General features: G+C 33.2%; 2 protein-coding genes across 2 annotated transcripts; both read right to left on the bottom strand.

Moving 5' to 3' along the window:
* Positions 1 to 2,933: 2,933 nt before the first annotated feature.
* LOC116020918 (patatin-like protein 2) lies at positions 2,934 to 5,449 on the bottom strand. Its single transcript, XM_031261488.1, has 7 exons — positions 5,222 to 5,449; positions 4,897 to 5,075; positions 4,620 to 4,806; positions 4,360 to 4,521; positions 3,945 to 4,259; positions 3,529 to 3,704; positions 2,934 to 3,427 (listed from the first exon to the last, which is right to left on the bottom strand). Exons 1-7 carry the CDS (start codon positions 5,414 to 5,416, stop codon positions 3,361 to 3,363), a joined length of 1,281 nt encoding a protein of 426 aa, XP_031117348.1. The 5' UTR covers positions 5,417 to 5,449; the 3' UTR covers positions 2,934 to 3,360.
* Positions 5,450 to 9,607: 4,158 nt separating this feature from the next.
* Positions 9,608 to 12,414, bottom strand: LOC116019272 (patatin-like protein 1). Its single transcript, XM_031259422.1, has 7 exons — positions 12,156 to 12,414; positions 11,834 to 12,012; positions 11,331 to 11,517; positions 11,087 to 11,248; positions 10,365 to 10,679; positions 9,947 to 10,122; positions 9,608 to 9,859 (listed from the first exon to the last, which is right to left on the bottom strand). The coding sequence occupies exons 1-7, from the start codon at positions 12,348 to 12,350 to the stop codon at positions 9,793 to 9,795; spliced, it is 1,281 nt and encodes a 426-aa protein (XP_031115282.1). The 5' UTR covers positions 12,351 to 12,414; the 3' UTR covers positions 9,608 to 9,792.
* Positions 12,415 to 13,209: the final 795 nt, after the last annotated feature.

Below are 13,209 nucleotides of genomic sequence, written 5' to 3' on the forward strand. Positions count from 1 at the left end.
CTGTGTTATATTTCTAGTGAAATATTAATATGTTCATTTCGTTTTTCCTAATATTTCATTTCCTTTCCACTTCATAAAAAGAATTAATAATTTTTTACATTCCTTTTTCCTTTATAATTTTTTCTTAATCATTCATTTGGTGGTTACTAATTTTTCCGTAGGGAAAAGTTGTGTTATATTTTCAGTAAAATATTAATATATTTATTTTATTTTTCATAATATTTCATTTTCTTTTGAGTATATTCATTTCATTTTTCCTTTATCAAAAGAATTAATATTGCTTTCCATTCATTTTTCTTGATAATTGACAATTAATTGGCCTGATTCTTTTGCCAATTAGTAAGAAAATATTAATAACAGATTTCCGTGTAATATTCATTTCCTTTTTGTTCATAAAAATTTAATATTAATTTTTATATGATTAAAAAGTAATATAATTATAAAAATATACTTGTTGAATATATTTTCAGTGAAATATTAATAAATTCATTTTATTTTTCCTTCTAAATAATTAATATAATTATAATTATAATATAATTGTCGATTATATTTTCAGTGAAATATGAATATTTTCATTTCCTTTTTCCTTCATAAAAGGAATAAATATTCATTTCCATTTCTTTTTCCTTCATAATTTTTTCCTAATATTTCATTTGGTGGTTACTAATTTTTGCATAGGGAAAGCTATGTTATATTTATAGTGAATTTTTATTATTATTTCCTTTTTCATTTATAAAAAGATTTCAATATTCATTTCCATATAATTAATAATTAATATAATTATAAAAATATAATTGCCAATTATATTTCCAATGAAATATTAATATATTCATTTTCTTTTTCCTTCATAAATATTAATATGATTAATATGATATAGTAATATTTTTTTTGAATATAATAATATACATCATATAGTAATTTGATTGTTGAAATTTTTTTTAATATTATCATCAGAGGAATTTAATTACGTACATTAACATAATATAATAATATTTTTTAATACTATAATGTACATCATATAGTAATTTGATTGTTGGATTTTATTTTAATATTATCATGAGAGGAATTTAATTACGTACACATAATATAGTAATATTTTTTTTGAAGACTATAATATACATCATATAGTAATTTGATTATTGGAATTTTTTTTTGAATATTATCATGAGAGGAATTTAATTACGTACATTAACATAGTAATCGATATATATTGAAAATATGCAAGATTAATATATTCATACAGGAATGGAATTGATTAAAATATTACATTAATTTTCGTGTATAATAATAAGGAATGAAATCATATTTTGAATATTTTGTCAATTTTAGCCATAAATAAGGAATGATAATGGATGATAAGGAAGGCTAGAATTTCTGATGAAGAATTATTATATAATATTATGTTGACCAATTTCAAAAATTTTGGACTAAAATGAGCGGGAAAGCTAGCACTTCTGTTTTAATATATATATATATATATATATATAGATATAGATGTTGAGTCCACGAAATATTATTAAATATATACATTTTTTTTAGAAACATTAAATATATAGACATGATACAAGCTCATCGAACTATTACAATGTTCACAAACAAAAGGATTAATACCTAATAACAAGAAACCTAGAGGTGTGATTGAGTAGAAGGGTCTCGTTAATTCTTAACCAAAGATAGATCATCAAGGGTTTGATCCTTGACGTGCCTCTACTGAGATTCTAACTCACCCCTTCCATATGGAAGTGCACCTGAATGCCATTAAACCACAAGGTATTGGCAGCTCAAGTCCTATCTAAACTCCTTAAACTTTAAAATATCACTTCTTCACGTTTCGTACCCCATTTTCCTTTTCAAGACCATCATCTTTGCCTCCCTTCACGCTCAATATGAATTGCTCTTGTGTTCTTTGAGTTCGAGCGTTAGTTGATGGAGCATGATTCTCATATTTGAATGGTCATTTGTTTAATTCTTACGTACCAATACCTGCTCAGTCAAGCGTGTGGTTTTCCTTGTGAGATTTACCTCTCTTGTTTAGTTTACGTAGTATTCGTAAGAGCGGGATTTACCCAGTTCACACGCTCATATAATGGTTGTGTGGTTTCTCTCGTTACCTAAATAATAATAATAATCTTGAAAAAGTAAATGTGCTTTAAAAAAATATGTTTCTGGTAAAGCTAAGTAGTGCTTATCGCAATTAAAAATTAATACTCCGTAATATAAATACGTATTGTAGCACATGGTACAATTTTATAAGAAAAATGTTTAACACTGCTTGATTGCTGCCTACTTTAATAAAATAAATTATCACTATTACTATTGTTGTTGTTATTCATGATTAATAATACAGACAATAAGCAAGTGGAAGATATGCTCTTTAGCCATTGGACACTTGCATATGTTTCTACTTCATACTGCTAAAAAATGTTATATGTAAAAGCAACATGAAAAAAAAATACTAACTATATGGAATCACTTTATGGATGTGTAATATAATAATATAGGGGATATATATTTAACCCAATTTAAAATGCATAACATATATCAATAAAGTTTTAAAATTAAATTATTATTATTATTTTAAAAATTTTAAATAAATTAAGTGGGTTGTGAAACTGGATGGATATTCTAACATAATTTGACATGGTTTGTAACCAATCGTAGAATGTAGTCTATCTGTATGGACCACGGTCTAATTCATAAAATATATTATTCTAACATGTAAATTAGATTATTCTAATTTATAAAATACATTATCTTACCACAGAAATTTTATTATTCTAACACATAAAACATAAAGTATATTATATATTATTCTAACTCATAAAATATATTATACGTTATTCTAACTCATAAAATGCATTATATTACCCCAGAAGTTTCATTATTTTCACAATTTCACATATAAAGTATATTATTTTAACACGTAAAGTGCATTATTTCAATTCATAAAATATATTATCTTACTCAAGAATGTTTACTATTCAAATATGTGCGCAGAACAAGAATTTTTTTAAAACATCAAAATAACATCGTTTTGAACCGTAATTCACACAACTATGTGGACCATGATCCACACAATAATTTGCCGTTTAACTATATGGACCCATAGAGTTTGGGTGCAGGCTTTGATACTAAAGTAGTCTACTTGACACCATTACGATTACACGACATCAGCATAAAAATTCTCATTCTAATGTTGTAATTAATAAATTGTACAATACAAAAAAAGTTACTATAAACCTTTATCGTGCCCATGACAACAATTCAAGAACCAGAAATTAAAAACATTGCATGTCATTATTGTGTAATTAATTAAAGAAGTATTTTTGGGGTAGCGTAAATCACCCATCAACAAATTAGTTACTGGCCGCCGGCAGCAGAAACGGTAATTCGGCGTTTCCTTTCTTCGGATAACAATTTAGCAAACCTGAAACCCATCAAATACGAAATTCCATCAGTATCCAGATAGATAGATATATATCATAGTATGGTACGATGGTACAATGTTTTGTGTAGTAAACCTCGTACCTTTTCAAAGCATCTTGGTTTGTTCCAGCTCCTTCGATCGGTTCATACTGCCCTGTAAAGAGATTCAACTTCGAAACTGCTTTTTTCAACAAGTTTTTGCCAACCTGTTCAAGCGCATTCAAGTTTTCCTTGGTCGAAATATCCACCGAGGATGCTGTCCCTCGTAAATTTTCCTCCTGCATGATTATATTAATCAAGTCAACCAAGCAGTTTGTGTTCAGATGACATGTAGTGACTTTTCTGTATGAAAGGTCATGAGATCCAGCTACGGTATTGACTTCTTTGTGTTTCAACAGGGTGTGAAAGTAAAAATGAACAAATACTATAATGTAATTGAGTCAATTGTATTAAAAAAAAATATTAATCAAGTCAATTGAGTCAAACCAACACCTAAAACGTCAAATCCAATCAATTACCTGAATACGAAGATAATTATCTCCCACATTAAGGGCTTGGAAAATGGTGGCGATATGATAATCCACCATATCCGAACTTGCATCGGAGAACACATCAATCAAAGGGTTACCGTCTCCTTGAGACAGCCACCCCAAAACACCCCACCCCGCCGCCTGCTTCGCCGTGTACTTGGAACCGTATTTCGCCGTGCCGGTACCGATCGACAATATCAAGAACCGGTGGCATCCAATTGGCTGCTTCGACGGATTATCTAACAAGAACTTCGGATCCTTATTCACCATCCTTTGCGTCACCGTGCTAATCGCGACAAGAGTCTACACATACATTAAAAATCACAAAAGATAACGTTACCCCTTACAAAAAATAATGTTAGAACTTACACGACACAATAATCACAATCTAATTAATCAGTACCGGATTGTTTGCTGCTACTCCGCCGTCGACGAGGTTGTACTCGACCTTTGCGCCGTTAGCATCGGTGGTCTCGAAGTAATGGCCGGGTAAGTAAGTCGGAGCGGCGGAGGTTCCGATGCATATGTCGGACAACTTAGCATTCTTTTCGGGGGAATCCTTAACCTGTATTATTATATTATATTAATTAGTATTAATTAGAATTTTATGCACTTAGAGTTCGAAAAAATTAATGATAGATGGATGGATTCATAGTTTCATACGTCGCAAGTATTAAAAACTGTGGGCTGGAAGGTCTTGATATCGAAGGTAGGAATGACAACGTGAGTCAAAGTTTGACCCAACCGAGTATCTCCCAACAGGTTCTTTAGTAACTGGTGAAGGTATTTCCCGTCGTACTTGGGACCTGAGAGTAACCTGGTTGTGTCTCTGACCGTTTCAAATATTCCACTGTACAAGTAAAAGCATCCCATAAATCATTAAACTTGTCAAAAAAAAATCATTAAACTTGTCAAATCATTAAGAACACAGCAATCTTACGCTGATGGAAAGATCTTTGGTCCGTGCTCCTTGTAGAAAGGGACGAGATCCTTGCCCGCGTAGAGGGGGCGTTTGTTCTTGTCTGGCGCGGCTAACATGGTGGTCATCAGCCCGCCGGTGCTGGTTCCGGCAATCACGTCGAAGTAGTCCGCAACTCTTGCATCCGGACCGTCTAGCGCCTAATCATCGTACATAAAAATAAAATATAACTTTTTTTTTAATGTTTACCTAAGCTTTAGGCAGTGCATAATTTCAGATAGTGATTGTCAGTTTCTATCATTTTGTAAAGCATAACAGATAGTGAGTATATATATATATAACTTACTTGAAGTTGCTCTTCAAGATAAGCGACAATGGTGCCAGGAATGATGCCACGGATGCCACCTCCGTCGATGCTAAGAATGGTAATAATGCCGCCGGGAGGGATGGCCACAGAGTTGTACTCTTGGAGGTTCGCCGGATCGACGGCCGCGGTCGTGTCATCGGCGGTGGACGAGGCGGTTGTGTGGCTGTTTCCCATTTCAGGTGTAATCAAGAGATCCAAATGATAAAGATTTTTGTTGGTGGTTTAATGTGAAGATTAGAGCAGAAGTTGAGAGTTTATATAGGACTAGGAAATTTGATAAACTATATATTACTATTTCTGGAGCTAGGGATGCATGGGCTAACTACCTCGTGCCCCTCGAGCTTTATTTTATTTGTCTTTATAGTACTGTTTGTTTGTTGGATAATGTCATTCACATTTCACTCAATGAAAAGGTGTTTGGTCTTTTTGGACACGGGAGTTTTATTTGGTACGTACTTTTCTAACTTACATCCATCAACTTCATCACGTACCGGCCAAAAAATAATGAAAACAAGAAAAGAAAATATTTTTTAATTATAACGGTATTGAGAAATGTTTGATAATTAATAGAGTACTCAAGTTTTGTAATTATACAGTGCAATGAGAAACACAGGATGTTGTGTCAGTTCATGCTCATCGATGTGAAAGGAGGGGTGAATGTGTCAGAATCACCAGTAAGTTGCCTTAGAGCATGCCCATCAATGGATTAAAAGTAGATATTAGAATAGTAATGATCCATGGGCATATCCAAAACTGATGTGAATAGCAGATAATATACAAGATCATTCTCCTTCACATGGTTGAATATTGTCAAACAAAAAGAAAAAAAAATAATATTTTAATAGATTGAGAGTGGCCGCCAGCTGGCGGCCACTCTCAATTTAATTTCCGGCCAAAATCAATGTCGTTGCCAGGCAACGGCCATATTTCCGGCTATTGCCTGGCAACGGCTTTTTTTATAAAAAAAAAATAAAAAATAAAAAATAATGATAATATTGCCTATAAATATGATTTTAACTCTCAATTTTTTTCACATTCTATCCTACTCTTAATTCATTCAAATTACTTAATTATCATTTTAATTAATTAGGTGTTAAGCATATTAATTATAATTATTTTTTTATTAATTAATTTCAACTTTACAATTATAACACGTATTGTTTAATTATTTTTAATACAATTATAAATTTATAAACAAAATAGATAAAGAAATAATTAAAATATAATGAGATAAAATGGTGGGTCCACAAAAAACTAAGGGTGTGTTTGGTTGGGGGGTTTAGGCATAAGGTATGGGTATCAAAGTGATTGTTATGTTTGGTTGATAGGTTTTGTGAATGCTACTATGGGTTTGGAATACCCCATTAATGGCAAAACCCATACCCTTATTAAATAAGGGTTTCATCTTCCTTCATCATTTCTTCCCCAACTATTAATAATCATTCCCATTCCACCCAACTACCAAACATGCTAAATACTTTCACCAAAACCCATTACCCTTACCAAGTATTTGATACCTATTCCGATTCCGATTCCCATGTGCGAACCAAACGCACCCTAAGAAATAACTCAAACTAGTGTGGAGAAGAGTTTTTGTGAATGAATGAGATAGTGGATGATGAGGTGGAAGTTGGGACCCACAAAAAACTGGAGAATAAACTCCAACTGATAAGGATGCTCTTACTCCTTCTACCAAACTATTTCTTTGACTTTCTTATTTATTTTGTCGGCCCAGCCTTCAGAGAGAGTTGTTAGAGGCCTTGTTGCTCACATTGATGATCCGCGAGCCCCTAATGGTTAGAGTGTCATCAGCGGTGTTGTAAAAATCACTAGCATATCAGATGGTCTAGGCAGTTGGTCGGTTAGGTGGCCGACTAGGCCGCTTAAGCACCACTTAGGCCGGCTTTCTAGGCACTGATCGTCTAGACTTCCTAAGCACCGACTACGCCATCTAGGCACCGACTAGGTCGCCCAGTCGGTCGATTATCCAACAAGCGTACGGTTCACCAAGTGTACACGCACCCTTAAATAGTAGCTGTCGGTTTCCCTCGTCACCTAATTAATAATAATAATAATAATAACAATAATAATAATTGTCCGCATGGCCAGCTCAACGGGTGATAGGGGTTAAGTTTGAGAATAATAATAATAATAATAATAATAATAATAATAATAATAATAATAATAATGTTACTGTTTGGTATAGCTAGGTAGTGGAGCATGCATTAATTAATAAAGCAAACACATATGCAGTAAGTGATTTAATTGAAAAGATCGAATATTACTTACTAATCATGAAGATTAACCTATTTGAGCAGCAAAAGGGTTGTGCGAATGGGCAAAGAATATTAATTCACTAAAAGTCACGAATTTAATTATTATGAACATTTTATTGATCAAATTCATTGCACATAGTCTTCTTAATATGGTTTATTGGCTTTTTCTCGTCACAAAAAAATAACCTATTTGATGCTAAATAAATAAATAAAATTATAACTTACTAAATCCTAAAAATATTGTTTAATATATTTGACACGGTTCAAATATGAACAAAAATGTGCTGGTTACGTTGCTATTAAAAATTAATAATATAATACGTATTGTAGCACATGGTACAACCTAATTTTTATAAGAAAAATGTTTAATATATACTGCATGATTGATGCCTACGTCAATAAAATAAATTATCACTAGTATTGTTGTTGTTGTTATTCATGATTAATAATACAGACAATCAGCAAGTGGAAGATATGATGTTATGTACATATATGTTTCAACTAATAGTGCTAAAAAATGTAATATGTGAAAGCAACATGCAACTAAAAATATATACTAAATATATTGCATCACTTTAAGAATGTGTAATATAATAATAGGGCATATATATTTTTGGTGACGAAGAAAACTCATAATCACTATCTGAAGGTGTATACTAAGTAAATCTCGGCTTGTGACCATAGCCAGTAAAGGATCACAATGGGATAAATTGATCTAGGTTACTTATAGGGTTATAGTTGACCGACTTATATCAAGAAGGCCAATAGACCATAAGGAATATATATTTAACCCAATTTAAAATGCATAACATATCAATAAAGTTGATATTAAATATTTATAATATTGAAACTAGAAAAATATAAATATACGTGATTATTCAAAATGACAATGTAAAATAAGTACAGGGAAAATTATGATGTGGACCATGATTCACATTATTACAGGATGAACCATTGATAAATGTTTATTTTTAATATAATGAAAATTTATTTTTAATATACTTCGTACTATAAGTTCACTTTTAGTTGGTATTAAAAATGAACCTACAATACACTAAAAATGAACATATTGACATATTGTACATTAAAAAGGAATCTTTAATATACTAAAACTGAATTTGTATATATCAATAGTTCATCTTGCAATGTGCATTAAACCTTCCCCATTAGTTGGTTTTTCACAGATTTTGAGAATGACGATGATGAGGTGGAAGAGAGAAGGGGAAGAAAGAGAAAGTTTGGGGTGTTCCGACAAATCAAAGGTTTTTATTAGAATAGTGGGACCCATCAAAATTTAAGAAGATCCAATGCTATTTGCGTGCGCTATAAAACAAGCGCCCAACTAGTGGCGCGTAAATCCACATGTTTTACTTCTTTTTTTTTTTTTTTTTTTGCGTTTTTCATATTTTGCGTTTTTCTCTATTTTTTTCCTCCACTCTCATTTTCTCTTTCCTAATCACACCTGTAAAATCTCCTCAAAAAAACCTCATCAGCTATTGAGGAAGGCCTTACAATCCACGATATAATGATTGATAAGTATACATAGCTAGGCATATGGCCCACAAGCTAAAGCACCAATTGTTATAACTTGGACCAAATTGCACATTGCATTGTGGACATTGGTCCAAAACGACATTCAAACTATGTGCATGTAGTTAACATATTACGTTTATTCAGTTAATAAGTTATGTCTACCACATGCAATTAACATATTATGTATTTGTAGTTAATAAATTATGTGTCTTTGTGTCATGAAATTATGTACTTTGTGAGTATGAATCCTGTACTTCGTCGTTTCAATTTAAGGTCCATAATGTTATGTGAACCCTGATCTAACAAATAGGTGGGGGATGTGAGATTGAATCAGCCCACTTGACATCACTATGATTACCACAACAAAATAAGAAGGAAAATAGTATGTGTATTCCCATCTTATATTCCCAACTTTTACTCACACACACAAAAAATCTTGATGTAGACATTTGTATTGTGACCCACATAGAAAAAATAGTTTATCGGTGTCGATCATATCGGAGAAAAATTTAGGGCGTAGGATTTGTGAGTCAACGTAGTAAAACTGAAATAAGAATTCTCATTATAATGTTGTTAAAACTTAAAACTTAAAAGATTGTACAATACGGAAAAGGCAATATAAACCTTTATTGTTTTCATGACAAGTACATTTCAAGAACCAGAAAATAAAAGGCACTCAATCTCATTATTATGTAATTAAAGAAGTGATTTCGGGTAACCGTTACGGATTTCCCTTATCAATTACTGGGCAGCGGTGGCAGCAGCGGCGATTCGGCGTTTTCTCTCGTCAGAGAGCACTTTAGCAAACCTGAAACCCATCAAATACAATGCCAAATCCCATAAGTATCATAGTATATATGGTATTGTACTATGTTTTGTGCAGTAAACCTCGTACCTTTTCAGAGCTTCTTGGTTTGTTCCAGCGCCATCCACTGGTTCATATTGCCCTGTAAACATATTCAACTTCGACACTGCTTTCTTCAACAAGTTTTTCCCAATTTGTTCAAGCGCATTCAAGTTTTCTGTTGTCGAAACATCCACCGAGGATGCTGTCCCTTGTAAATTATCCTCCTGCATAATTACATTAATCATAATGAACATAAGTCAAACCAGCACTAAAACGTTAAAATAAATCCAATCAATTAATCAAGTTATAATGCACATGAGTCAAACCAGCACTCAAATCCAATCAATTACCCAGATCATAATGCACATGAGTCAAACCAGCACCATTATATTAAATCCAATCAATTACTTAAGTTATAATGCACATGAGTTGAATCAGCACTAAAACGTTAAATCCAATCAATTACCTGAATGCGGAGATAGTTATCTCCGGCATTAAGGGCTCGGAAAATGGTGGCGAGATGATAATCCACCATATCGGAACTTGCATCGGAGAACACATCAATCAAAGGGTTACCGTCTCCTTGAGACAGCCACCCCAAAACACCCCACGCCGCCGCCTGCTTCGCCGTGTACTTGGAACCGTACTTCGCCGTGCCGGTGCCAATCGACAATATCAAGAACCGGTGGCACCCAAGTGCCTGGTTCGACGAATTATCTAACAAGAACTTCGGATCCTTAGTCACCATCCTCTGCGTCACCGTGCTAATCGCGACAAGAGTCTACACATACATACATTAAAAATCACAAAAATTAATGTTACAACTTACAATCTTATACGACCAGATAATTACAATGAGGTGTTTGGTAAATAGTTGTTAGCTGATAGCTATTAATTGATTGGGTTAGTGGGTTTGACTAGTTAATAGCATTAGCTTATTGTAAAATAATGTTTGATAAATTAGTTGTTAACTATAGCTGATTACATACAAAATGATTTTCTCACAAAATTACTTTTCCTAGCCTTTTGAATTTTAGCGTTCTGGAATAATAAATTGTTACCAAAAGTTAATTAATTAAATACTTATATTGACTGTTTAACCAAATCAAACAGTTAATAGCAATTAAATACGTCAAAATTGATTAATAAGCTAACTATGTTATCAAAATAGTATATAGGTATATATACCGGATTGTTTGCTGCTACACCGCCGTCGACGAGGTTGTACTCGACCTTTGCGCCGTTAGCGTCGGTGGTCTCGAAGTAATGGCCGGGAAAGTATGTCGGAGCGGCGGAGGTTCCGATGCATATGTCGGACAACTTAGCATTCTTTTCGGGGGAATCCTTAACCTGAATTATATTATATTATATAAATTAGAATTTGATGCACTTAGAGTTCGGAAAAATTAATGATAGATAGATGGGTTCATACGTCACAGGTGGTAAAAACTGTGGGTTGGAAGGTCTTGATATCGAAGGTAGGAATGACAACGTGAGTCAAAGTTTGACCCAAACGAGTATCTCCTAACAGATTCTGTATTAACTGGTGTAGGTATTTTCCATCGTACTTGGGACCTGAGAGCAAGCTGGTTGCATCTCTCACCGTTTCAAATATTCCACTGTAAAAGCATCCAATAAATCATTAAACTAGTCAAAGAATTTATGTATATCAAGAGTTTTTATCCTTTTCACCTAATTTCTAATAACTTATTTTAAATAGTAAAATTTTCATTTTTCATTACTTTTTCATGACAAATGACAATGATTATTGTGACCATCAAGTTAAGTGACAAATGTGACAATGATTTAAAAGTCCTAAAATTAAATGTTAAATAAAAATTAATAACTGAAAACCAAATGTGAAAATGGTCCTTAGTCGTAGGACCAAAAGTGGAAAAAAAAAATCATGTATTAAGTCATAACTAAGGCTCTTACGCTGATGGAAAGATCTTTGCTCCGTGCTCCTTGTAGAAAGGAACAAGATCCTTGCCGGCGTAGAGGGGGCGCTTGTTCTTGTCCGGCGCGGCTAACATGGTGGTCATGAGTCCTCCGGTGCTGGTTCCGGCGATCACATCGAAATAGTCCGCAACTCTTACATCTGGACCGTCCAACGCCTGATCATCATACATAAAGATAAAATATTATTTTCTAAAAAAATTATATTCACTCCGGATTTACTCACTACATATTCTTTCTGTCAATTTTTCTCTGTGGCCCAAACCAGAAGAGAGAGTATATATATATATATATATCTTACTTGAAGTTGCTCTTCAAGATAAGCGATAATGGTGCCGGGAATGATGCCACGGATGCCACCTCCGTCGATGCTAAGAATGGTAATAATGCCGCCGGGAGGGATGGCCACAGAGTTGTACTCTTGGAGGTTCGCCGGATCGGCGGCGGCGGTGGTGTCATCGGCGGTGGACGAGGCGGTTGTGTGGCTGTTTCCCATTTCAGATGTGATTGAATTGATGTTAAAAAGTGTTTATGTAGAGATCCAATTGATAAAGACTTTGGTTGGTGAAGATTAGAGCAAAAGGAGAGAGTTTATATATTACACGGAAATTTGGTACGGAGTAAATTATTACTATTTCTTTCTCGCGAGGGGTGCATGGGCTAAGCTCGTGCCCCTCGAGCGTTATTTTATTATTCTTCTTTATAGTATTCTTTTTTTTTTAATAGTGTGTGTGTTTTGGACTTACTTTTGGATAATGTTATTCACGTTTCTTAAAAACAATCACACACTGTCCAAGTAAATTTAAAAAGATGTTTGGAAACTGAGGTTCAATAATTATTTTTTTTAATAATAGTTTCTCTTCTTTTTCTTATTTATATTTTTTGAACTATAGTAAAATAAACCAGTAACAAAGATACACAAGTAGCTCTACTGGGCAGAACTTAGGCTATTCTTATTCCTACAATACTCTCTCAATTTCAAATGTAATTATACTTGCCTTTTATTAGTTTATATTATAAATATAATAATAAAATAACAAAAAAAAGAAATAAATGTCAATTGCAAACTTGCAAGCCACATAAGCTAACAAAATAAAACAAAAAGAAAATTTCACATTGCCTTCCATATCAATATTAGGGGGGTAAATGAGCCGAGCCGCTCGGTCAAAGCTCGGCTCGAGCTCGGTTAAATTCGAGTTCGAGTTCGAGCTCGAGCGGCTCATTTAATAATCGAGCCAAGCTCGAGCTCTAATGTCTTAGGCTCGTGGCTCGACGAGCCGCTCGCGAGCGATATATATATATATATATATATATATATATATATATATATATATATATATATATATATATATATA

This window comes from Ipomoea triloba, chromosome 5 (assembly GCF_003576645.1).
Source record: "Ipomoea triloba cultivar NCNSP0323 chromosome 5, ASM357664v1".
Taxonomy (NCBI): domain Eukaryota; kingdom Viridiplantae; phylum Streptophyta; class Magnoliopsida; order Solanales; family Convolvulaceae; genus Ipomoea; species Ipomoea triloba.

What these genes read in the sequence shown, in the direction of transcription:
- LOC116020918 (XM_031261488.1), bottom strand. Translation starts at nt 5,416, where the DNA reads ATGGGAAACAGCCACACAACCGCCTCGTCCACCGCCGATGACACGACC. An exon ending in CCAAAGATCTTTCCATCAGC is followed by an intron (nt 4,807 to 4,896) that starts GTAAGATTGCTG and finishes TTACTTGTACAG; the next exon opens with TGGAATATTTGAAACGGTCA. An exon ending in GAGTAGCAGCAAACAATCCG is followed by an intron (nt 4,260 to 4,359) that starts GTACTGATTAAT and finishes ATGTATGTGTAG; the next exon opens with ACTCTTGTCGCGATTAGCAC.
- LOC116019272 (XM_031259422.1), bottom strand. Translation starts at nt 12,350, where the DNA reads ATGGGAAACAGCCACACAACCGCCTCGTCCACCGCCGATGACACCACC. An exon ending in CAGTTTTTACCACCTGTGAC is followed by an intron (nt 11,249 to 11,330) that starts GTATGAACCCAT and finishes AATATAATTCAG; the next exon opens with GTTAAGGATTCCCCCGAAAA. An exon ending in ATAACTATCTCCGCATTCAG is followed by an intron (nt 10,123 to 10,364) that starts GTAATTGATTGG and finishes GTAATTATGCAG; the next exon opens with GAGGATAATTTACAAGGGAC.